Below are 26,911 nucleotides of genomic sequence, written 5' to 3' on the forward strand. Positions count from 1 at the left end.
AGTAGAGTGCCTGCTTTGCAAGCACAAAGCCGAGTTCACACTCCATCCCACAAAAAAAAAAAGTAAATTACTAAGTAGTAAATTCTAGAATGGAACAGATAGCAACACATTAAATAAAATTAGAAGATATCCCCCAGCTTGGCACTCTCTGGTGTTTTTCTTCCTATGTGTGTACACATAATTTTGATTTCATGGAATAGGGCCACATCGTGCATATTACTATATAGCCTGGATTTTTCCCCCAGCTTGTTTTTAATTAACAGAATATAAAACAGACCTCCTTCACCTCAGCAAATGTGAGGCCCTAAGGTTAAACGCCAGTACCACCAAAAAGAAAAAAAGGACAATGTGCCTACCTACTGGGCTTAGGCAGATGGCACATCTGAGTTAAATGGACATGGCAGGAATTTTTCTGTGGGCTTCCCATCTAACCTAATAATAGGAGCCAAGTACGCCATTTGAGAACGTGGCTCAGGAGTTTTCAGAAAAGCAAGAAAGGTGAATTTGTTAAGTGTGCTATCTCCAGATTTTTTAAAAATTCAAAAAAATTAACTAATTCAAATTAAATGCCCTCAAGCCACACTGGAAGCCTCAGATGCATTGTACACATAATATTCCAGTCTAAATGTGGCCTCCACATAACTGCTACAGTGAATGTTCTTGTCTGCGTCTTTGTGTACATGTACAAACATAATCCAAGAAGTGCAGGTTCCAAATCATCTTCTAAAACAATGTGCCAACTTCTAGTCCTGTTAAAAGACACGTGAGGGAAGCTTTAAACTGATTCCTGCCTCTTCCCTCCCCTCACAATCAGATCCAGTTGGCCCCAGATGGAACCCAAAACGGTGTATTGAAGTTCTCAGGTGATTCTGATGATCAGAAGTCTTGAAACCAGGCCCTAAATTACTAAAAAGATGTTTAGGGCCATTTTCATTGAATTATAAAAAGAAACTGTTAATACTTTTATTTGTACTCCTTCGTTTTAGACTTTTCTAATTACAGCCCTTTATGAAAACACGAAAAGGGCCCTGCCTCCGCTGATTCAGTTCAGTCAGAGCGCAGGACAATAAATAAACTTAGAAACCTTCCAGTAGCTTTTATTGGCACAGCCTAGAAGGTGCAGGAGCCACTTCTGAGCAAAAATCTGTATCCCAGAAAGGTAGTCAGTATCATGCCTAACACACCACTGAACCAGAAAGTTGTTCATGAAACAGATGCAGCCAGGTCACTAAGACGCTCCAAAATCAATAGGCTAAATCCTGACGCACTGTTAAAAGCAAGAAACAGTCCGGGATGTGTGCCTGATCAGAGGATGATGACTGACTGTGCAGGCAGGGATCATATCAAGGCTTTTTAGGTTGATTCTGTCCACCCCTACTGCTAGGATAGGTTACAGCAGCAGCACTGAGTCTCTGCTCCACTCTGGATCTGCTTAGGATGAGGGATGGTCAGAAGACATGATCCTCAGGATGGTAGAGCTCACTCATCAGGCGGTAGATATAGGAAGGTGCGTTCCCACCGATGTTGGAGATGAAGAGGGTGATAAGCTCCGGGGGAACGTAGTCAAACACCGGGCAGTGAACACTGACCTTCTCCAGAATGTTCCCTGCAAGGCAATCACACGTGCTCAAGATAGAGCTAAGAATTCTTCTCTAATAAGTAGCAGATAAAAATCTATGCTCAATAATGTCAGCATGTTGGGAGCTGGTGGCTCACACCTGTAACACTAGCTACTCAGGAGGCAGAGATCAGGAGGATCATGGTTCAAAGTCAGCCCCAGGCAAATAGTTCTTGGGACCCTATCTCAAAAACACTCATTACAAAACAGGGCTGGTGGAGAGGCTCAAGCACTAAGAGAGCCTGCCTGGCAAGCGTGAGGCCCTGAGTTTAAACCCCCCGTACCATCTTAAAAAAATGCAGGCATACTACCTTCCAGGAAGGGAAACTGTGGAAAACTGCACACTAGACGGGATGACTACAAAAAATGATTCTCCCTGCTTAAAACTCTCAATGGCTGAGGCAGGAGGACTGCAAATTTGAGACCAGTGTGGGTTACACAGCAAGACCCTGTCTCAAAAACAAAACAATGAGCCTACCACTCCCACCTTCTACGTGTCGGGGGAGTATGTGCTCCTTCCTCTATTTTGCCTTCTCCCTACTTTGTCCTGCTTTGCTAAATAAATCTTTGCTGGCCATCCAAAACAAAACAAAACAAAATTCTCCAATGCCTTTGCACAGTCTTTAGAAGAAAACTCAAACTGAAGATTGCAACCTTCAAAATCTGGCCCCTTCTCACCATACCACACTAACTGTGATTTGTACCACACTCCCTCACGCTCACTGCTCTCCAGCCACATGGCCATCTTTTTTCCAGCTGGCTAAGCACATACCCATCTCAGGCCCTTGCACCAGTGCCTAGAAAACTCTTTCCCCAATCCTCACATAGTGGGTCTATTCATTTAGGACTCAGTAGTGACGTCGTCTCATTAAGACTGTGGCCAGTCTTAAGTAGTCCCTCAGCCACTTTCACATCGCTCTTCCTTGTTTTCTTCCTGAAACATCCCAGGACCTGACATTTTCTTCTGTTATCTGCAGTAGAATGTAGCTCTGTAAGAGCAGGGCCTATCTCCATTCATTGTTATATCCCTTGTGCCTAGATATAGTGTGTACTCAACAGGTATTTCTTAAAGACCAGGTGCTGGTGGATCACACCTATAATCCTAGCTACTCAAGAGGGAGAGATTAGGAGGACTGTAGTTCAAAGCCAGCCTGGATAAACAGTTTGTCAGACCCAATCTTGAAAAATACCCAATGCAAAACCGGGCTGGTAGAGTGGTTCAAGTGGCAGAGTGCCTGCCTAGCAAGCAAAGGAAAAAAACAAAAAAACCAGCATGTTTAAATAAAAGGATGAAGTTATTCAACTTCCAAGAAGAATGCAGATCCCACGTCCCGCACTCTGCTCTCAGAGGGTTATATATGGCCAGCTGAACTGCTGATGAGGCAGCAGGTTCCCTGAGAAGAGCTGCTGCCTTCAGAAGAAGCCAGTGAAAAGGAACCCCATACAAGGGTGGCCAGGTTAGAGGCAAGTTTGTTTTGTTTTGTTTTTTAGCAGTACTGGTTTGAACTCAGGGCCTCATATTTGCTAGGCAGGCGCTCTACCACTTGAGCCACTCTGCCAGCCCAAAAGTGTAGCCCAGGCTGGCCTCAAATTTGTGATCCTCCTGCCTCATCCTCTTCACCTTTTGATGACCAGCATGGACAGACCAGTGAGGCAAGTTTCCAAGGGCAACATTTCAGCTCCCGCTTCCTTTTAGCAGCCAAGTCACCAAAATGACTCCCTACAGCAACTGACAACAAGTCCATTTCCCCACTCAGTTGTTGCCTACATTTCAAATAAAATACAAAGCCAAACCCAACCAATTTTGACTGATCCAACCACCATAGCCCCAACACAACTCAGCGAATTTGTTCGCCTCAGAACAAATTAACATGGACTTAGCTCAGGTTCTCCAGCACTCTATGCTGCTAAACAGTCCTCACAAGTATAATTAAAAAAGACACACACACACACACACAGAGAAAAACACAACCTGACCGCATTCAATCCTATTGGCAGTCAAAAGAACAAAAAGATCGGACATACAACATACACACACAAAACTTCTGTACCTTCTGTGAAAGGCAGGACTTCTTCAGGAGCCACAAACTTGTGAAATGAATCTTCTTCACTGGGGAACTAGAAAAGAGAAAAAAGTTTTTTTAAAAAAAGAGACCTAGAAATTCTACTTCTAGATACCTACTCAAGAGAAATGAAAATATATGTCCATTCAGAACACATACACAAATGGTTAAAGCAGCACTATTTCCAAAAGCCAAAAGGTATAACCAACACAAATGCCATCAATAAATGAGTGAATAAATAAACTGTGGTATATCCAGTTAAGAGTATGATTCAGCCTTAAAAAGAGAAGAAATTCTGACACATTACAACATAAATCTTAAAAAACATTCTAAGTGAAAGAAATCAGACACAAAATGTTGAATAATATATGATTCTTTTTATATAAAAAAATTCCAAATTGGCAAATCCAGAGACAGAAAGCAGATTAGTGGTTACTAGGACATGGGGAGAAGGAGGAATAGGGAGTGATTATTTAATGGGTACAAGGTGTTTTTCTAGGATGACAAAATGTTTTGAAGCTAGAGTGAAGGCTGCCCAATGCTGTAAATCTACTAAATACCACTAAACTGTATATTTTAAACTGATTAATTGTATATCATGTGAATTTCACTTCTATTAAAAAATAGAGACCTTTAAATAGGTTGTTTTCAATGTAAATCACTTCTCTCACTGCTTGTATTCAGGCTGCAGAGGACAGGCCCTAGAATAATGACAAATAAAACTAATAGTAGTTTCACCTGTTTGGCATTTTCCAAATGGTTAGGATGATGGGGTGTGGTAGCAATTGTACGCAAAGGCTTTTCCCTATTCCTGAGATTGTTTTTTGTTTGTATGTTTGTTTAATGGTACTAGGGGTTGAACTCAGGGCCTCATGCTTGCTAGACAGCTACTCTACCACTTGAGCCACTCCATCAGCCCTATGGCCTGACATTTTAATTCTGGTACCCTAAAGCTGGCAGGTTACAACTATCAATTGTGTTTCCTGGTTCAAAACTTCTGTGGCTCTTTTGAGCCTTCACTGGATCTAATCCATTAAGTAAGCATGGATAAAAAGAGGTCCTAGAGTAAGTAGGTTCAAGGCCCAGGGTTCAAGCCTACACTTCAGCTTTCTTCTGTTGGCTACCACGTAGAGACAGACAAATAGACATACCTGTGGAGAAAGTTTAAACATGGGTGCACACACGATGAGTGGGGTGGAATGGTGTTTTGCTGCCAGTGCCAGAGTGTGAGTTCCTGTCACAGCTCTCAGGGCACCATTGGCCAGGATGGTCTTGGTGCCAATGATCACCTTCAGGACAGGAAGAAAAATGTGAGCCATCTTGAGGGCAGAGCCCTAAAAGGGCCATTGGCCACAACAAGGGTGAATGTGCAGGCCTCCATCTTGACATGTTGCCAACTCACAGACCAGCAGAGGGAAAGGGATCCTACGCTGGGTACAATTAAGGTCTACCTTTCCCAAGGAAAGAATGAATGTAGCATGGGACAGGAAACTGCAGTACCTACTGCTCTTCATCCTGTCTTTTCTGGAAACTGTATACCCTATCTCCTGAGAAGCCAGGAGCCTTTTTCATTCACCACCCATCCTTGCCACACTCATTAAGGCAGTTATCCAGTACCAATCCTTAGCAGCTAACACTCTTAAGTGTCATTCTACTTCATTCTCTTTATGCTTTAGCCAATTTAAAGGCTACTCCAAGTGAGGGACAGTGATACAGATAAGAGGAAAAAAAATTAGTTAATGGATTAAAAAGGTCGTTAAGTATATACTTTCAAAGGGTGCCTATACTTTCTTCTCTTACCATGGACATTAAAAGAGGCCAATATTTTAGAAGTATAATCTGCATAAATTCAACACAGTAACTCCAAAGACACTCACCTTGTTGACTCTTGACATAACAGCAAATATGGCAGCATCAGTCATAACAGTTGTCTCAATACCTGCTTTGGACAAATTGACGGCCATTTCATGACCCTGCAATAGGAGGGAAAGGCTGATGCTGGGAGAGAGTAAGAGAGAATGAAAAGAGCTCTCAAATATAAGTGGATACGGGGAATCCTGTGATCCATGTACATCCAACACACGGTTTCCAAAAGATAATTCGCTTTTCTGCTGTGATGGGTATACTCTAGTGCACTGCAGGGAAGCTAATATATATATATATATATATATATATGTGTGTATGTATATATGTATGCATCACTCCACAGCAACACAAGAGGAGCCACAAAACTGGAAATACAACTCACTTGCAAAATCAAGCAGCTGACAAGACACCTCCTGGCTCATTATTTTATAACTTCCTATATCCTTATATATTTCTTTTTTGAGACCTATTATTTACTTAAGACCAAGCAACAGTCATTCCCAAGGTAACTTACCCTATTTGATGTCTTAAAAAAAAAAAAAATTCATCTCTTCTTAGACCTAGCAGTTCACCTTCTCCTAGCTCCACCTTATTCCTTCTTCCTTTTTCTTAGAAACTCCAGCAGTCCCACTTACCTGGCAGAAAGGAGCACACTCTGCCACAATGACATGGAACTTCCTCTTTCGGGCAGCTTCTTTGAGGAAGGCCTCAACTGTTCTGGAGAAGCCAATGGTCATGATCACTTCATTGGAGTGGATGTGCTCTAGGGCTTGGGCTGCGATGTTCTCTGTTGTGCCTTCTGCAAGAACAGTTTTGCGAGGGAAATATGAAACTGCCATGCTGCATCACAGATAGACTTATCAACAGTTTGGAAAGGGATGTCTTGTACTTCACATACTCTGTCCACCTGGTAGACCCTGGTACCACAGGGTTAATGGCCTCAAAGTGATGCCTCAGTTTCTTAAAAGCCCCACTCCTCTGGGGCTCCAAGTTCTCAGCATGCCCTCTTTCCCAGAAGCACCTGTACTCATCAGCTACCTTCCTGCCACTACACCAGCTCCTTACAGTTGCTCTAGAAGACAAGGAGTTCAGGGAAGAAATGACAATATGAGAAATTCTAAAGTGCTGACTGTAGGATAAATAGATCTCCCCCAGCAAGGGAAGTCTTCCTCCAAAAGATGGTCACAACACCTCCATCTGAGAAAGGGAGGCAAAAGAAGAAAAACTGTGGGGGAGGGGTGGAATTTGGAAACATCAGTTTATGGCACAGATAGCACCTAGCTTTTTTCCTCCTCTGAGGAACTCTGATTATACTGAAAATCTACAGATCTTTTGGATCACGAAGACAGAAGAATGGAGGTAGCATATGTGTGTGTGTAAAAATTCACAGGAAGTTTAGTGAAGGAGGGTATACCATATGTCATTTTAGGGAGTTCATTTTCTTTAAAATGAAAGTAAAGCTCTGTCCTAATAGTCTCTGCACAGTGAATTTGCGGCAGTCTATAAAGGATGGGTTTGAAAAAAAGAAACAGTAGAAGGTTTAGTCCTGCTGCTTGTTCTATCCATTCCTGTCAGGATGGAGGACAAGCCTACTGGAACCAGAGAACTGCTAATCTTTCCCATATTCGCTGATTAACAACTTTCAGGAGCTCCTGTTTCCTCACATGCCTGTGACATGTCCTGTCCACTCAGCAGGGAGATCTCTTACCCAGCTCTACTAGCAGCTCATTAATCGCCTCAATGATGTTGGACTTAAGTTGGGGATAGTAGAGGCTGAAATCCTCGCTCAGGCCTCCGGAGGTCAGGAGTTTGTGCAGGGACTCCTGCTGATCGCTCTCGTCGCTGCGTCCGTGCAGTCTATGGAGACAAGACCCAAAGAGGGAAGTGAAGAGGATGTGTGGTCAGGTGAGCAACAGCAGCTACTCGGCAACAACAGAGGCTCTGAACACTGAGAGAAGACACGCAACAAGCGTCCCTGGCTCCCAACCCGGAGTCCAGGCCTCGCGTGAGCCGACCTGCCGTACTCCTCCCGGATGATTTTGAGCACTCTCCGCACCATGTTGCCCACGGTAGTCTCGGAGGGCTGCGCAGCCGTCATCCTCCTGCCTTCTCTGCGGATCAACTCCATCAGCTCCCCTGCAGCCCAAGAGAGACAGGGTGAGTGGGGCCAACGAGCGGTGAGGTTCGAGCGAGTTTTAGCCTCTGGAACTAAAAGGAGCTGAGGACCAGAGTGCAACAAGGCCGTTCTCACCCGCGTTGCTCCAGTGGTGGTCCGTGATGATTCGGCGCAGCAGCCCCAGGGTCTCCCGAGCCATGTCCTCGCTGCGCCGCCCACCGCCCCGCTTCAGGGTCTCCACAAAGCTCTCGATCCTCTCAGACAAATCTGAACTCTTCGCTGCGGCACCCGGCATCTCCAAAGCTGCCTCCTGACGCGCGGAAACACACACCTGGAAGGCCGCAGGATTTCACTTCCGGGGCGGCGAGGTTGACTTCCGCTCCACAAGAGAAAACTCCAGTAAGAGGCAGTAGGCCCGCCCCCTCCATCTGCTGGGGCCAATCAGAGAAGGACCTTTGGTTAGTCACATTAAAAAAGAGCATCCGCGCGTCTCTGGGAAATGAAGGCCGGAAATGCCCTTTCAGGTCGGCTAGGACGCCGCCGGTCTACCGCACGTCTTGTTGCTATGGGAACAGCAAGTCTCTGTGCTCCAGTGTAACCACTCTACGCTAAGCTGGAAAAGGTGTCGCCCTCCTTCCTGGCCCTGCAGCTCGGTAGCCGCCCCGTGACCTGACAGACGAGCTGAGTGAGCGTCCAGAGCCCGCTCTGGGCAGACGCCCCATTACAGTGCTGTCGCAATGCATCATGCATGATACTGTGTGCCTCTCTCTCCAACAGATTCGACTTCCTGAGGACAGGAATCATTTTTTTTTTTTTTTTTTGCCTTTTTCACGGCCTGGCACCGTAAAAGAAGAGAGAGGAATCAGGGATACGATTACCCGCCAATGAAGAGATACAAATTAGAATCTAATATGGGAACAAAGATGACATCCTCCAATTAGATTTCTGCTCCTACAAAGACTGGAGAGTACATAAAACATAGTAACAGGTATCATTTAAAGCTTACTAGGTACTGAGCACTGTGTTTGAATTCTTACACAACTCAGGTAGGTACTCTTAGTCCCATTTCACAGATTGGGAAACACAACCACAATATTTAAGCAGTTTGGGAGGGAATGAGTTCACACTTAAATTCAGGTCTAGAATCTTTGTGTAATAGGAATTTCTATTTCCTTAAGATAAACTCAATGTTGGATCCCAAGTCACACACATTTTGAAGACTTTTACGGTTGACAAATTGCCCTCCAGGAAGATGACATCACTATCAAAATCACACAAAAAGTGTGATTTTTTTATAGTACAAAAAAGAGAAAACTAGGGACCAAAATCTCATGAACCAAAAGTCTTCAACAATTACTAGCAAATCAAGTCCAATAATACATAACGGAATAATACATACAAAGTGGAATTTAGATGTAGAATGAAAAGATGGTTCAATATTTGGAGATCAATGTAAAACATCATATTGACAATCTTAAGTCACATTATCATATCAACTGATACAAGAAGAAGCATTTGACAAAATTCAAGGTTCATTACTCATTAAAAAAAAAAACTAAGATGTGAACTTGCTAAAGAACAACTATAATTATGCACCCAAAACCATACTTTATGGCAGAAGACTGCTTTCTCCTAAAATCAGGGATAAGATAAAGATATCTACTGTCATCATTCCTATTTAACATCGTGCTCAAAGTCCTAGCCATTGTGATATGATAAGAAAAAATATATATAAATATATAAAAATAACATTTTTAAGCCGTGACAGTGGTTCATGCCTGTAATCCTAGCTGCTCAGAAGGCAGAGACTGAGAGAATCACAGTTCAAAGCCAGTCCCCAGGCAAATAGTTCATGAGACCCTATCTCAAAAATACCCAACACAAAAGAGGTCTAGAGAAGTGGCTCAAGGGGTAAGAGTCCCTGCCTAGCAAGCGTGAGACCCTGAATTCAAACCCAGTGCCACCAATAAAGAAAAATAGCATTTTGTATATTTTTATATTTACAATTCCCAAACAACCTATTGTTTACTTTTGCTTGTTTTTGAATTTGTTTTTACAAATGGTATCATAATGTTATTTTCTACAACTTGCATTTTTCTTTTTTTGGCTATACTGGGGTTTGAAATCAGGGTTTCCTGCTTTCTAGGTAGGAGCTCTATTGCTTTAATTAGTTCTCAGGTAGGGTCTCAAATTTTTGCCTAGGACTGGCCTTAGATGGAGACTCTCCTACCTGCAACACCCTGAATAGCTGTGTTTATAGACATTCACCACCATGCCTAGCTTATTTGTTGAGATGGTGGTCCCGATAATTTTTTGCCCTGGCTGGTCTTGAACTATGATCCTCTAAATCTCTGCCTCCCAAGTAGCTGGAATTACAAGTATGAGATATCGTGCCTAGCTCACTTACCTTTTTCATTCAGCATGACATTCCTAAAATCCATTGATGTTGTTACATATATCTGTAGTTCTTGTCTTTGCACTACTGCATAATATTCTGTCCTGTGATTATATCACAATTTATGCATTCGTTTTTCTTTGATAGACGTTTGGGTTGTCTCCAGTTCTTTTTTTTGCAGTACTGGGGATTGAACTCAGGACCTGTACCCTGAGCCACTCCACCAGCCCCCCATTTTTTTGTGATGGGTTTTTTCAAAATAGGGTCTTGCAGACTATTTGCCCAGGCTGGCTTTGAACCGATTCTTCTGATCTCTGCCTCCTGAGTAGCTAGGATTACAGGCATGAGCCACTGGCGCCCAGCTGCTTCCAGTCTGGGGGGGGGGGGCGGAGGGGAGGTTGCGAATGAATACAAACTATTCCTTTTTTTGTGTGTGTGGAACTGGGGTTTGAACTTAGGGTTTTGCACTTGCAAAGCAGGTGCTCTACTGGTCGAGCCACACCTCCAGTCCATTTTGTTCTCATTATTTCTTAAAGATGAAGTCTCGCAAACTGTTTGCCTGGGCTGGCCTCAAAGTTCAATCCTCTGGATCTCAGCCTCCCAAGTAGCTAGAATTACTGGCATGAACCACCCGCACCTGGCTTTGTGTAGGATTTATTACTCTGCACTTTATCTGTTTGCTGCTATTATGGATAATTATTCTTTTCCATCATTGCAAACTTGATAGAAAATCAACTCCTTTAATTTGCATTTTTATTTATGAATCATTATAAACATTTAAAATGTTTATTAACTATTTGCATTTCTTCTCATGTTTTTTGCCCATTTTTTCTAATGTGATGTGTGGCAGACATTCTTGTTGCCCATCCAATATCCATTTTTTTCTTTCTTGTTAACAGAACTCATTTTGTTTGGTTTTTACCTACAGAGTAAACCCTGATTGGCTGAAAACAATCATGGTAATTCCATTCTCCTTTGGTTTTACAAATGGTGTAGATAAGCCATTTTCTACCTGCAGGATTTGATTGAGATCTGTTTTGAACTTCCTGGAAAGGTTCCCTGCTCTCAAGGAAATAGAGAAGACTACTTAGTTTCTTCCGTTTCTGATTTTGAATGTTATGCCTGGAGTTACTGCAGCTATCTTGTAGCCATGAGGTCTCAAGATTGGAGATAAAGTTAACTGCTAAGGATAGAAGAACAGAGAACCAGAAAGAACCTAAGCTTTTCATAATATCAACACTTCATGAGTAATTTACATATATTAACTCTTGTTACAGCAATCTTGAAGTAGATACTATTGATACAGCCATTTTCTTTTTCTCTTTTTAAAATTGGCATATATTAATTGTATAAGTGATTTTATTGTGATATTTCTCCATATACATATAAATGTACTTTGATTAAATTCACCCCCTTTATTATACTTTCTGATCCCCCCTTTTAAACAAATTTATCTTTTTCTAGTTGATTTGTGAGACATATCTATATTAAGGATACCAACTCTTTGGATGTCATTCGTCTTGTAATATTAATGTTTTCTTACATGCCTATGAAGTACTTTAATCATGTTTACCTCCCTTCACCTTCCCAACCCCACTGGCCCCCCGCCAAAAAAGACCCTCTCTTTTTACACTCGTGTCATCTTTTTTTTCAGGCGTACATTCCACATAGGAGAGAGGTCATGCAATTGTTTTTCCCAGTCTGGCTTATTTCACTTAACACTTACTACTTTCTGCAAATGACATAATTTTATTCTTCTTTATGGAAGACAGCCATTTACAGAAGAGGAAAGTGAAGCATAAGTAGAATGAGTAGCTTGTTCAGTGTCATCATATACCTGGTAAGCGGAAGAACTAGGTTGTAAGCCCAGTAGGCTGGCTTCAGAGCCTGCGCATTTGGTCTGTCTACTGTGGTGTCTTTTATTACAGTCAGTGTGTAAAATCAGCAAAGCTAGAAGTTGCCCTGCCTTTAAACTTGTATGAAATGATACAATCCTCTAATGATTGTATGACTTTAAGTGGAGTTTCTGTCACTTGCAGCCCTAAGGTCTTCATCTTGGATATTGTTCTTTTTCTAGTTGATGTGTGAGACATCCGTTTATTAAGGATACCAGCCCTTTGGATGTCATATTTCTGTGGCAAAATTACTATTTTTGCAAACATTGCTTCAGTTCTCATATATTGCTATGGAGTGTTTGAAGCAACTTGGGATAATTTCAGAAAGCGTAGCAAAAGAATTTATTTTATTTTTATTTATTTTTTGCAATTTACTTTTTTTTCTTTTTTTATTATATTCATATGTGCCATAGCAAAAGAATTTAAATTGTTCACTCATACTCTTCAAACCTTCATGTCCATGACTAGAAATTTATCTTAAAGAGGGCTGGTGGAGTGGCTTAAGTGGTAGAGCACATGCCTAGAAAGCGTGAGGCCTGGAGTTCAAACCCTAGTACCGCCAAAAAAGAAAAAATAATTCACAATAATATTTTTCCTGTTATAAGACAAAAAGAAACAAATCTAAATATTTAAAATTAGGAGAGAGCCAGGCACCAGTGGCTCATGCCACTGCAGAGATCAGGAGGGTCAAGGTTTGAAGCCAGCCTGGGGCAAATAGTTTGAGAGATCCTACCTTGAAAATACCCAATATAATAAAGGACTGGCAAAGTGGCTCAAATGGTAGAGTGTCTGCCTGAGACCGTGAGTTCAAACCCCAGTGTTGCAAAAAAAAAAAAAAAAAATTAGGAGATTGATTCAGGACATTATAGTACGGCCATACAATGGAATATCAATTGGTAGAACCCTTTTCTGACATGCCTAGCAAGCACAAGGCCCTGAGCTCAAACCCCAGTAGAGCCAAAACAGAAAAAAGAGTTGTTAACAATATATTAACTTTTTGTTGGTGGGATGTGTGTGTGTGCATGTGTGTGTTGCTAGGGATTGAACTCAGAGTCTCAAAGCTCTCTTTCAAAGGCAGTTTGCATACAAGCACTCTTGACAATAGTTTGGCAGTCTCTTTCAATGCTAAAAATGAACTTAATACAACCCAGCAATTGCACTTTTGGTCATTTATCTGAGAAAGAACTTCCACGTAGAAACTCGTACCTGAATATTCATACCGCTTTAATCACAGTAATGGAAGACTGGAAACTACCCAAATATCCTCTAGTTGATGAATATCTTTTCACCATTGAATCCTGCTCAGCAATAAGAAGGAACAATTGATAGATGTGACAACTTAGATGGACCTCAAGGAGATTACACTCAGTTAAAACAACTAATTTCAAAAGTATACAAGCTGCCTAATTTTACTTGTGAAATGACATAATTATAGAGATAAAGAACAAATTAGTGGTTGTTGGGAGTTAGGAATGGGGGTAGGGAGATAGCTATGACTACAAACGAATAACCCAAGGGTCTTGTGATTATACTGTTGAGTTTCTTGGTTGTATCGATAGGTATGCAAAGCTACCCATGACTGCATAGCTGCGCGCGCGCGCACACACACACACACACACACACACACACACACACACAGGGAGTACATGTACGGTGAAATCTGAATAAGCTTAATGGATTGTACCATGCCAACTTCTTGATAAATGATATTATATTATTGGAGGAGGCCAGGGGAAGTATGCATTTCCTTGTAACCTCCTGTGAATCTATAATTATTTCACAAAAAATAATTAAACAAAAAATTAATTTTTTCTGTTACTGGGACTCAAACCCAGGGCCTCGCACATGCTAGGCAAGCATTCTACCACTGAGCTACACCCCCAGCCCCTCCAAAAAAAAAGTAAAACAGTCCTTATAAAATAAACACATATATTTTTAAGTCTTTTAAAGTATTACTTTGGTGTGATCAATTGTTTAAACTCTACCTATAATTGTAAAATGATTCAATGCTAAAATAGATTTTTTTTTAAAAGAGACTGTAAAATTACTTTTTTTTTTTTTTTTTTTTTTTTTTGCTGATACTGGGGTTTGACCTCAGGGCCTATGCCTTGAGTCATTCCACCAGCCCTTTTTTGATGGGTTTTTTTCAAGATAGGATCTTGTGAACAATTTGTCTGGGCTGGCTTTGAACTGTGATCATCCTGAGCTCTGCCTCCTGGGTAGCTAGAATTACAGGTGTGAGCCACCAGTACCCAGCTAAAAGCTATAATTTTTAACAAAACAAGATGAGATATAATATATTTGGTATCTCAGTTTCATACACACACACACACACACACACACACACGCACACACACATATACATGTACTTATACATACCCATGAGTATATGTAATATATGTACAGATATAGCATGTAATAGATGTTAACAGTGACATCCTCTGAGTAGCATGATTATAGACTTATCAGAGACCCTTAATTGCCCCTTTGACCATTCTCCCCCTTTTCTGTAGAATGCAGCATATTCTGATAGAATTTAAACTGTACAAACAGCACCTAGAGTGAAGACAGCCTTACCCAGTCTCCCCAGCAGATAGATGCAGCCATGTGACTGTGTTCTTGCCAATGGCATAGCGTGCAGATATGTTGCTGTCTTAGAGTACCTTCACTAGGAGAGAGCTGGGATGAGCCATTGGTCTTTGAATCTCTTTTTCTTGTTGCATTTCTGCTCTGCCAGCTGAGATGATGGGGATGCAGTCTCCACTGCATTAATGACCAAACAGTGAACTGGCAGGAGCTTGGGCACCCTGAGGTCCCTGAGGAGTATAATTCCCAAGCCAGCCTGAGCTGTTTGCCTTTGGACTTCATGTAGCTGAGAGCAAAATAAATTTCAGTCCTGTGAAAGCCACTGCTATTTTGGGTTTCTATCACTTGCAGTCACACCCAATCCTAAGAAATGCAAGAGTGCTTTTAGTTTTTAATTTCTGAACTCTTTTGAATTTTTTCAAAACATTTACAATAGACATACTCCATTTATAATCAAAAATAATAGTTATTGATAAGATAAAAGAAAAATAAGAAATCCTTCATCAGGTTCGTTCTCTCAACCAGAAATATGATGTCAGCCAAATCATCCAGATTTTCCCAAAGTGTCCCAATTTCAAAAATTCTGGATAACGTCTAATCAGATCAGTTTCCTAAACTTAATTTGGAGATCAGGTGATTGGATGATAACTTTCTGCGTTAGGGAGAGAGTCTGATGGAAACATTTGTGTCTTTCTCTCCGTGTTGTAAAGGATCTCTTTCAGGTCATGGGATCACTTCCTTTTCCTGAAAGGCTTTGACTCAACACTTGGGCATGTGAATGCACCACTGTTTTTATCCTTCTCTGATTGTTTTGGTGGATAAGTCATGTCTCTACGCAACCTGAGAACAAGTGCTATTGTAGTGGACACCTGTTGTTTTTGTCTACCCTGCACCCCCTTTCCGCTGGGAATCGCCCCTCTTTGTCCCATGTGATTTGGGTGGAGCTGTCAATTCCAGTGCCTCCTGGTGTTCCAAGTGGTTCCTAACCACAGGCATGGCACACCACCCAGGCCTGGCCCATCATCCAACTTCCATGGTGCCTGGTAATGCAAAGCCATTCACTTCTTCCTGCCAATCTTATATGGACTCCTGGAAGAAAGCAAGTTTCTTTCCTTCAGATTATCTCCTGTGAAACAGTTGACTTTAGACTGTCAGGGGCCACCTTTCCTGCCTCATGGGAACAGATCAACTGGATTAGAAGAAAGCCAGGCAACTACCCAGGAGAAGCAAGCAGAACCAAGTCCTAGAGTACTAAAGAGCAAATTAGCTGATGACACATGTGAGCAAATGTTAAAATGATAAAATAAAAAGAATTTTAAACCCCTCATAGTATTATGGAGGGGGTAAATCTAAAACAAAATAAAAATAAAATTAGCTGATGATTTGTTTGTTTGTTTTCCATTTTGGTGTGGGCACTCCCACCAGCCCATCTTTGTGTATAGGGACTCATGAACTATTTGCCCAGGGCTGCCTCCTGAGTAGCTAGGATTACAGGTGTGAGCCACCAGGGGCCCAGCTTAGCTCATGATTTGAAACAGGCTGATGCAGGCTCTTAGGTCTAGTCATGCCTGAAGATAGAGCCCCCTTGACCTTCTCAACAAATTCCCCTTTGGCAACTCTTGTTGGAGTCTTGGCTAAACTTCACTTTTGTCCTCCAAGAAGCCCAACCCTGTTTCCAGCCAGGATAGGAGTTCATTATTTGATTGCTTCTGCTAAACTAGAAGCTTACCTTGGTCTAAATGTAGATTTATACTTTTTGTGGAATCTGACTCTACCTTGAGAATTGCTGCCACTTAAACATGGTCAAGTGCTAGGAATTTGGAAGGCAATTTTAATGACAGGCACAGGTAGTGGTACCATGGCATGTGATTAGAAAAAATACTTCCCTATTGTGTATAAAATTGCTCTTGGTACAGCAGCATATCCAATATGTAACAAATGTTCATTGAGCACCTTCATACCAAGTATCATATGGGAATGTAGAAAACAGCTCCCATACAAGGGAAAATAGTGGTAGTAAACAGTGTCATCCATTATGCTTTATGGAATTTTGCCTTTTGATTTAAATCCTTATCTCTTATTCTTTGTTCTTTTTTAGTATCTACAAGAACTGGTTGTGATCTGCAGATCAGTTATTCCTCAACTGATAGATGTATTCTGCTAAGTGAGAAGGTACCAAACACGTAAGTAGACAAAAAATAATTTTTTTTGGCAATATTGGGGAACTCAGGGCTTTAGAACTTGCTTAGCAGGCAGGCACTCTACTGTTTGAGCCACATGTCCAGCTCTTCAAAAATAAAGTCTAGGATTCGGAAAATAAAATATGAAGACCCAGGTCACTGACCAGTTATTCTCTCAGCTATGGTAGCAGTGACATTGAACATCAAACCATGTAAAAGCTTCATTTTAGAAGTCAGACAGCCTCAAGTGTGACCCACACAAAGTATTTAATGAGGATCTGATTTTGATAACCACATAATTAAGAGAAAAATAATTCTGTCATTTGGGGAATCCTCTCTTTCAAGGACTCTTCAGCATAGCCACTCAGTCAGGATGCCTGTGTCTTCGGTCCCAGCAGCTTCCTGCCACTCTTGGTGCTTAAGTGACCCTCAATGACTGACTTGCACACAGAGGCAGCTGGCAGCTCCCAAGGCCTGAGGCTCACCCTCTTCTATCTGGCTCTCCTCTGTCCCAGGAATAGATTGTGTCCCTGGGTTGATGCCTGTGGCCAGGAACATCCTAACAACAGACAGCCATTGTCTAACTCGGGAGTGGAGTTTGGTTAACTGGTTCTTGCCCTGAGCTTGTGGGGGAGGGGAGACTTTAGCTGCTCTGCATTGTGCAGAATGTGGGAGTGGAGCTAACGGAACTGAGAACTGAGGTGGAACGTTCTTTCCATTCTCAACTAATTTCACTTCTTGGGGTTTGCCTGATAAGAATCACAGTGAAGCACCTACATTGTGCCAGAGACTTTTTATCTATGACCTCTAAATGTTAACCTCTCTATAGTGGAACAAGCTGAGGCTCAGAGAGGTTAAGTGGTATGCCCAGTCACACAGCAAGTAGGGGCAGAACATAGCTTCTAACCCAGGCTCCAAAGACTTCCACAGTGATTCCTAGTTCTACAATATCCACACTGTCATGTTAGAGAGTGAGAAATGGCCTTTTTGGGTCAAACAGGGACCAGGCTTCCAGCAGGGTCTGAGGCCTTCCAGGTGTTTGTAAAAACTCTGTGTCCCTATCCCAGTCATATGACAATGTTGTAGCTAGCCTCTAAGAGCCATTCTGGCCTTTCTGGGATGCCTAGCACATACCTAGGGTATTGGGGGCAGAGAGAAAAGAGCCCTACTAGGCTCTGAGCCCCCTGCCAGCTCCTGGCCCTAAAGAAGAGAGGGCAGGAAAAGCTTCAGCTTCTATGCCTGCCGGGGTGGAAGGCTCCACAGGACCCAGCGGCTGTTTGCACCCCGTGGGAAAGCCTTGGCCCTGGCCAGCCCAGGAGCCACGATGGTGCCGCCTCCTACCCACGGCTTGGCTCAGCGGGTTCCCAAGTGGCTTGACTTCCTCTCTCCTCCACCCCCATCCCCCTTGGTCCCCAGGGAGCCAGGGAGACCACTGGCAGAATTGGCCCTCAGTGCTTAAAAGTCTCATAGGCCTCTCCTGGTCCCTTCCACACACACTTCAGACCAGGCTTCCCCAGGGGGAACAGGAAGGGAGCCTCCACCTCCCCAAGGTATCCCTACCCCTAGGTCTGTCTGGGGATGACAAGCCCCATTCTCTCTCCTGCCACAGAGCATGGAGCTTCCACTCTTGCTGCAGTATCAGGGCTTTGGGTATGGGCTGTTGTTTTTGCAGCTGGGCTGGGGCGGAGCAGCAAAGGGCAGGCGTCTTAGACACTGGCGTCTGAGAAAGCCCCGAGCCCACATTCCCATCCAGGCAGAGGCAGCCCCTTCACGCTAGTAGCTGAGCTGTTCCTGGGGAAAGGGGACCCCAGGCAAGTTCCAGGTGTCCAGAGAAAGCAGAGGAGGCCAGCTGGTTGGGAAGAAGGACTATGGGGAACCTGGAAGTCCCAAGCCCTCTGTGAGCCACCCCCTTCCCCCAGCAGGCTGTGGTTCTGGCTGTTTCTAACTGCAGCTGGACCAACCTCCTGCTCCCCAGTTCCCCTTTCCTCACACACACACACACACATCTGGGAGATGCTGGAGCAAGCTTCCTTAAAACAAACAACAAACAAAACAAAAAATTTCATTTACTAGAGGGACAATGTTAGAAACTAAAGATAATAAAACAGACCACTCATAACCTCTTTGCACAAAAATATTTATTCTGAGCATTTTGACATATTTCCCTATATAACCTATCTTTTTAAATTGTGGCAAAATATACATGGCATCAACTTTTCCATTTTATTCATGCCTAAGTGTAGAGTTAAGCATATCCACATGGTTGTGTGTAATGGTTTGAATGTGAACTGTCTCCCAGAAGCTCAAATGTTGACCGCTTGTTCCTCAGCTGGCAGTGCTATTCTGGGAGGTGGTGGGCACTGTGGGAAGTGGGGCCAAGCTGGAGGAAGTGGGTCACTGGGTTCAGGCCTTTGAAAGTTATCCCTGGTCCCCAGTCCTTTACTTGCTCTCTCTGCTTCCTGTCTGCCATCAGTTGAAGAAACATATCTGCCACATGTTCCTGCTGCCATGATGTTTGGCCCAAGCTCACAGGCCAAGCAACCATGGACCAAGCTGTCTGAACCATGAGTCAAAACAAATCCTTCCTCCCTTAAGTTGTTCTCTTAGGTATTTTGGTCACAGCTACACAAAAGTCACATACATGGTGCAACGTTCATTGTCATCTATCTCCAGAACTTTTTGTCATCACAATCTGGAACTCTTTCCCCATTAGACATTAACTTCCCCCCAGCCTGGAAGCCATCCTTTTTTTATCTACAGAGATAACTGGAGGTGCCTCTTATCTGAAATCATGCATTGTTTGTTCTTTCCTGTCTCTTGTTCACTTACCTTTAAGTCTCCTTCATTTTGTATGTAGTATACAAGGAAAGAATTGTGTGACAATTTCTTTCTTTTCTAAGGCCGAATCCATCATGTCACATTCTCTTTACCCCTTCATAATCTATTTTGATATGATAAGATAGCAATTATACTTTGTCAGTAGTAAGATATGCTGATTCTTTTACTCAGGTGTTATTGTGTCATTTAAATTGTATTCCTAAACGTAATTTTTAGTATTTGCTCTAAAAATTGTACAGATGGAAAAACAGTAATATCCAATCTACCATTGGATAACAAAGTATTTTCTCTGTGTTTTGTTTTGTTTTGTGGTACTGAGACTTGAACTCAGGGTCTACACCTTGAGCCATTCCACTAGCCCTTTTTTGTGATGGGTTTTTTCGATAAAGGGTCTCGAGAACTATTTGCCCCTGCTGGCTTTGAACCTCAGTCCTCCTGATCTCTACCTCCTAAGTAGTAGGATTATGGGCATAAGCCACAGGCCCCTGGCTGTTTGTGTTTGTTTATTTGTTATTATAAATGACACAAAGAAAGCACATCTTTATGGATTTTTTTGATGGTACTGGAGCTTGAACCCAGGGCTTCATGCTTGCCAGGCAAGTACTCTACTTCTTGAGCCATACCTCTGGTCCTTTTTTAGCTTTAGGTTATTTTTTCAGATGGGGTCTCACATTTTTGCCCAGGGCTAGCCTCAAACCTTGATCTTATTACTTATGTCTCCTATGTAACTGGGATTACAGATATGCACCACTACACCTGGGTTGTTGATTGAGATGGAATCTCACTAACTTTTTACCTCAGCTGGCCTTGAATTTTCTCAAGTAACTGGAATTATAGATATGAGCCACCATGTCCAACCCTTTTTGCTTTTAGTTACTTTTCAGATAGGGTCTTGCATTTTTGCCCTTAGACTATGATCCTCCTACCTCTGCCTCCAGAGTAGGTGGAATTACAAGCATGTGTCAACATGCCTGGCTTGTTTTTGAGATGTGTTCTTGCTAACTTTTTTTTTTTAGGCCTGAATTGGCTTCAAACTGCAACCCTCCCATCTCTGCCTCCTGAGTAACTGGGATTATATGCAAGCACCACCATACCCAGTTCTGTAGACACTTTTTTACAGGCCTCCTTCATGCCTGCCTGATTTCTGGCATTTCAGATTCTTTCCAAGGAAAAGTACCAGAATTGGTACACTCCTAAGGCTTTTTTTTTTTTCTTCTAAGACTATTGATCACTATTTCCCAAACTTTCCAGAAAAAAGTATGCCTGTCGCTCCTCCCATGAATTGTGTGGGGAATCCAGAGCTTTTTATTCCTTCACCTCACCCTCAGCACACTTCTGAGTGTCTAGGTTCCTAGCACCAGGGACCTAAGGGTGCTATGCTGTACTTCATCATTCCCTGAAGAGATATAAACACCACCATCAGCAGAGCTTCAGGGGACCCAAGCATCTCTTCCAGTGCTCTGTCCTAATGGGCTGGCCAGTCTGGTGAGGTGACAAGTTTTGATGGCCATGGGGCAGAATGATTCAGAAGAGAGCCAGCCTGGGCCTAGAGCCCACTCTGAGACATGGTAGTACTGAGCCAGCCTGAAGGCAAGGAAGCAACCAGTGGGTTGGGGGGTGCAGGGTCTCCATCTGAGATGTGACTGAAGCTTGGCCCAGGACCACTCTGAAGCTCTCTTAGCTGCCCAGTCAACCCCATGCAGAGAGGCTGTATAGAAATAGTGCCATTAATTCAGAGTTTGCTCTCTGCTGGACCCACTGACTGCTTGCACAAATCCTGTGCCATCGATGAGTCCATTGTCCCCATTTTGCTGACAAGGCTGCAGAGTTCTACAGCCGCTGAGTACTTTGGTCAGGGCTTATGGCTGGTGTACAGCAAAGCTGGTATCTCTGACTCTACAGCTTGTCCCACGACCTGCTTCTCCCAAGGGCTCTGCCGGCACTTCAAGTCTGGGGAGGAGGGGAGGAAGCAGTGATGGTCCATGGGGGTGGGATTTGGCTCTGCCCTTGGTGACCAGCCCTGCTCAGTCCTAGGCTAGAGACCTACACCCATGGGGAATGAAGAGTGCTTTGTGCCCCCAAAGGGATGGGGGCGACCAGGGAGGGGACAGCCTGGGACCACACTGCACACAAAGAGCCTGATTATGTTACAGACTCTGCTCTTTGGGAAAATAAGTATCACGAAGTCATCTTGGTTTGGACAATCTGGTGTCCCAGAGACCCAGTGCCAAAGAAAACACGGACTTAGGAAGCAGAGCCAGCAACACTGAAGCAGGTGAAACCAGGCCCTCTGGGGTCCCATCGGAGCTCCTGTGAGTTCCCAAGTTGGAACCCAGGTGCCAAAGGCTCCTTGGGATCAGTGTGAGTACAGCGCTTGGGCTGAGATCAGGAGATCTGAGGAGCTCACGGCCCCAAGCTAATCCCCTGTAGTAGCATTTTGGTTCTACACGCAGAGGGGTCTCATCACATCAGATCCTTGGGAGACTCAAGGATCTGCCATGTCCCTGGGTACCATTCCTAAGCCTGAGGAACAGGCCTTGAGACATCCAGCTGGGGACAGGCCAGGCTACAGCAGTCAGAGCACCCTACAAGGCAGGGGAAGGCTGTTCAGTATGACCCACAGCAGGGAGGGGTGACCTTTTTTCCGGAACAGGACTCCCTGTGGGGCACAGGGCAGAAGCCAGTGGGCTCAAGAGTCTGGGACGTGCCTGTTTGGCTCGGCTTAGGTCAAGAGGGCAGCCCACTGGCCTGATCTCTACCAGCCCAAGCCAACACAGGAAATGCCAAGCAGACCTCAATGTCCGGGCACCTAATTTGCTCCGGCTGCCAGGGAGCACCCGCCTTCTTGAGCTTGGTTGTTGGCAGTGCCAGCTGGAGGGAACAATGGCATTAGTGCTCAGGAGATGCACAGCTCTGGGCTTGTCCTCATGGGCTCTCAGTCCTGTGGCAGGAGGAGCCAGGCAAACACATAGGAGACTAGCAGGCAGCAATGGGAGCCAGGCGTTACCCTGGACTACAGCCACCATGGGATACAATTTCATGCTCCTTCGAGGAGAGCCACGAGGGGTCATCCCCTCCACAACGCCCCAGGAAGGGGACTGATGGGCAGACAGTTGTTAACTCCGTGCTGCCGCCACCACCGTGGTGATTAAGGCTGCAGTAATTGGCCTCACAGCCAAGCAGGGGCTGGGCTTGACAGTCTGCAGCCGCCAAGGTCTGCAGGGCAGGGGAGGGGGGCTCGTGGGGAACAGCCCGTGGTAGGGCTATGTGCGCTGATCGGATTAGTTTGTGAATTAACAATCCTCCTTAGTGATTTCCTTCCGGGTAGGGGGGGACTTGGCCAGAGCCAGAGCTGTTGGGGTAGAGGTGGGTTGTAGGCCCAGAAGAAGCCGTCAGCTGCCCAAGCTTCTTATAAGTAGGACACTGGCTGGTGTGGGTGCAGGGTTTCCACTCTCCCTGTGGCCTAAGTAGCGCCCAAGATTACTCTACAGATCCCTCAGTGATTCCCCAGCCAGGGGACCTGATAAGGGGTATCCCCAGGGGTGCCTAGTGCTAGTCAAGCCTCAAAGGTATAACTGTGCCCAGCTTGGCTCCTGGCTCAGAGTAAGTTTGCCAAGGACATTGGTAAACTGAGTGGATCAGGATCCTTTTCCCCCACTGGCTTCAGTGCCTTGTGGGAGAATCTCTGTGACCCCCCTCCAAGGTCTGGGTGGTATCTGTAAGCATTTTTCCAGATGATCTGAGAGATAGCTCTCCTAAGACCACCCAGTCTATTCCCCTGCCTGTCCCTAAGAGATGCGTCTCTTCTGCCATCTCTGTGGGCAGCTACGCTTCTGGGCCTTCTTCCTTCCTCATCAGTGTGTGAACCCATGTAGACGTGGACATGTGTATGCGTGTGCCCAGGGGAGGTATAGGGGCTCTGTGTCTGCCCAGAGGGGACACTGGATACTTTTTCCCTGCACATCCTCTATGGTCTCTCAGCTTTGTGGGCTCCCTCCCTTGGAGGTCCAGGGCAGGGAAGAAGGCCTGGGGTCTGGCATGGAGACCTCTGGGTCACGACCTTTGCAAAGGTGCCTTGCTTATATTTCAGGCTGAAGCTCAGGCTAAGTTGGCCTCCCACCCACTTGTCCCCTCAGTCCCTTTCCAGCTCCCCCAAACCCAGGAGCTCACTCCTGGCTACTCTGGGTCTTGGCTGGGAATAAGGGATGTACTCTCTGTAGCTGGACTTGCTGGAGGCAGGCACTAGAGGTGGCAGGATTTAAGATGCCAGGCCCAGAGGAAGAGCACAGGCCCATCTGGCAGCTTTTGCAGGTAGTGGTGTTAGGCAAGACATATTCCTAAAGACTGGAGCTGTGGCTCAAGGATGAGGCCCCGAATTCAAACCCTGGTCACACAAAGAAGAAGGAGGAGGAGGAGAAGAAAAGAAAGAGGAAGAGGAAGAAGAGGAGGAGGAGGAAAGAAAAAGAGGAGGAGGAGGAGGAGGAGGAGGAGGAAGAAGAAGAGAGAAGGAGAAGGAGAAGGAGAAAAAGAAGGCCCCTGGAGGCTAGGAATGGTGGCCAGGGAAGGAAGATATATGTCCCAGGCACTTCAGGGCTGAAAGGTAGCCCTTATGTTCTCTTGCCAGGTTTGGATGGAAAACTCCCACTACTGACAGTTGCCCAGCCCTGCCCTGCCCAGGCCTGCAGGGCCTCAGGCTTCTGTGCCTGAGCAGTGCGCAGGCTCCTGGGGACCCTGGAGAGGAGCCTGCTGCACTCTAAGCACCCTTCCCTGCCCACTGCTCCTATCTCATTCCCCAGCACCCCTTTCCTATCCCACCCTCCATCCAGGGTTCCAGATTCTCTGCCCCATCACATACATCCTCCTCAGGGAAGGAACAAGGCCTGGCACTGCAGCCTGGGACAGCCATTGACCATTCCAGAAACTTCAGTTTTCTCTTCTTTAAAATGGGAACAAGGAACATGCATACTCTATCTACAGATATTAAAGATGCCTTGTGTAATGAAAACAGCAGTGTGTAATATGGAGCACACTGAAGACATTCAGAAGGATGTCAAGTAAATTGAAGACAGAAGTCACCCTGGAGTGGGGGTGGGGGCTGAGGGGGACAGACTAATGGGTATGTGGGGAAGGGAAGAATTTTAAATTTTTACTTAATATACTTAATATTAACATGCTTTGAATTTTGTTTCAACAAGTACATACCTCTTTTGTAATTTAAAAAATGTAAGGATTCTGGCTGGAGACCTAGCTCAAGCAATTGAGTACCTGCCTAGCAAGTGGGTAGCCTTGAGTTCAAATCCCAGTACTGCAAAAAAAAAAAAAAAAGTAGGATTTTATTTGACAGGGTTGTTGCCAATGTCTATTTGCTGGATGGATGGCAAGTGGATGGATGGATGGGTGGGTGGGCAAGTGGACAGATGGGTGGGTAGGTTGATGGACAGATGGATGGATCAATGGGTGGATGGCGGGGGAGAGGAGTGGGTGCAGTCCTAGTGCATGTCTAACACATGGCTCCCCAACCATCACTGACTAAATCAGCTGTTCCCTCCCACATGTCCACCTTTTCGTGAAGGGCTTAAAACAGCAGCACCTCTGGAGCAGAGTAAAGATGAGACCCTTGGCTGTGGCTGTGGGCCACAGTGGGACATGTGGAGGGGCATGGACGTGGAAACCATGGCCCTGCCTCATTCCCTACTTATCTCCTAGATGCACTGGCCACTCAGGCCGCCCACCCGCCTGCTCTGCTCAGCTCGGGACCTGCTTCCAATTAGCCATGAAACCTGAGCTGGAAGAAACCTATTAAAGCCCATTTAGTTTGATCCCCTGGGGGCTAGGGATCTTTTCCGGGCGACATCCCCCTCCTTGTCTGACTGGGACTCCAAGCCTTTTGGATGTTATCTCCTTCTGGGTCAATATTGTGACAACTCCAGCTGTGACCCAGGCCACCCTGGAGCCAGAGCTGCTCTGAGCCTGGCTGGGGCAGCAGGGGCCCCAAACCCAGTTCCTTCCCACTGCAGGGCTCTCAGAGAGGCTGAGACACATCCCACCACCCACTGTCCCCTTTTTTCTTCTTTTCCAGCAGGACAGAGCCACTTCCAGCCAGAGCTCAGCCAGCCTGCATGCACCCCTCTCAACAGGCTGGTTTACAAGTCATCTGGTGGTTCCTGGACCCACCTGCTCACCCCATGGGAAGCTCTTACTGGTAGGGACCATCTTTCCCATATTCCCAGTCGTGCCTGGTACAAGGTTGCCTGTTTCATAACACCCTGTTACATAAGAAATAATAAATAACAGTGATTAATGACCTCCTCCTCTTGTCCTGGGCTTGCTTGGGTCAGACCTCCCAGGGAAGGCACAGGAACTCCAGAAGGAGGTGGAGGGAGCACAGGGCACAGAGGGCACCCATGCTCTCCACATCCCCTCCATGCACTTCTGTACATGCTCACCCAGGGGCCTCTCCCTAGGGAACAAAGGGAAGCCACCAGGAAAAGGAAAGTAGAAGCCCCAAAGCCCTGAAGAGAAGGGGGACCCCAGCACAAGGTGGTGGCCACCAATGCTCCTCTAATCCTGCCCCACCAATTGGCCTTGTCCACTCAGGACCACCCTGTTAGAGAACTGGTGCCCACCAAGGTGTCAACCCAGTTTGGGCCTCTGAGCACCCTTGGTGGGTGGGAGGTCCAGGCTTCACTCCAGGGACCAGGCGGGGCTGTGTTAGGCCTTTGGGGGTGGTCTGCTGAGAGGATGTGTGGCTTCTTTCCTGGACTCTGGAAGAGAAGGGAGGGAGCAAATACTCACTTTGGATGCATGGCTGGGGCGGCCACAGGGAGGTGAGAGGAGGGCTGCAGGAAATGAGGGCAGGAAGTTTCCCGAGAAGGAGCTATATGGCTATATGCCAGCCTTCCCCCAGACTACCTTCTAGACCCCTCAGAGTTGCCAAGGGCAAGGCACAGAGCCAGGACAGTGAGGGAGGGGTACTCCTAAAGGCCATCAGGAGCCAGGGCACAGTGGTGCACACCTGTAATCTCAGCACTCAGGAGGCTGATGCAGAAGTATTGAGAGTTTGAGGCCAGCCTGTCTCTCCCTCTCTCTCTCTCCCTCCCTCCCTCCCTCCTTTCTTTCTTTCTTTCAAGACAGAGTCTTGCTATGCAGCTTGTCTCAAACTCACAAGCCTTCTGTAATCATGAGTGCTGGGATTACAGGCATGAAATACCATGTCTGCTTCCTTGCTGTCCTTCTAACCTGCATTTCCTGTTTCATTTAAAGTGGTTCACATAATTGACACCCCTGCTGTTCCTCCAAAGTTCCTCCAAAGTTCACTCCTCAGAGTGGACACCACAGATTGGGCATCTCCTGG

At 45.1% G+C, this 26,911-nt stretch overlaps 1 protein-coding gene and 1 long non-coding RNA gene across 2 annotated transcripts; one reads left to right on the forward strand and one right to left on the reverse strand.

Annotated features, from left to right (window-relative positions):
* Positions 1–1,081: 1,081 nt before the first annotated feature.
* Eif2b2 (eukaryotic translation initiation factor 2B subunit beta) lies at positions 1,082–8,043 on the reverse strand. The gene is made up of 8 exons (XM_020175630.2): positions 7,799–8,043; positions 7,563–7,683; positions 7,256–7,404; positions 6,183–6,346; positions 5,559–5,654; positions 4,833–4,970; positions 3,670–3,736; positions 1,082–1,606 (listed from the first exon to the last, which is right to left on the reverse strand). The coding sequence occupies exons 1-8, from the start codon at positions 7,956–7,958 to the stop codon at positions 1,449–1,451; spliced, it is 1,053 nt and encodes a 350-aa protein (XP_020031219.2). The 5' UTR covers positions 7,959–8,043; the 3' UTR covers positions 1,082–1,448.
* Positions 8,044–8,126: 83 nt separating this feature from the next.
* LOC141421524 (uncharacterized) lies at positions 8,127–25,817 on the forward strand. Its single transcript, XR_012446088.1, has 3 exons — positions 8,127–8,651; positions 16,638–16,722; positions 25,637–25,817. It is a non-coding gene; the product is annotated as an uncharacterized lncRNA (long non-coding RNA).
* The last annotated feature ends 1,094 nt before the right edge of the window (positions 25,818–26,911 follow it).

Source organism: Castor canadensis, chromosome 3 (assembly GCF_047511655.1).
Source record: "Castor canadensis chromosome 3, mCasCan1.hap1v2, whole genome shotgun sequence".
In the NCBI taxonomy this organism is placed as follows: Eukaryota; Metazoa; Chordata; class Mammalia; order Rodentia; family Castoridae; genus Castor; species Castor canadensis.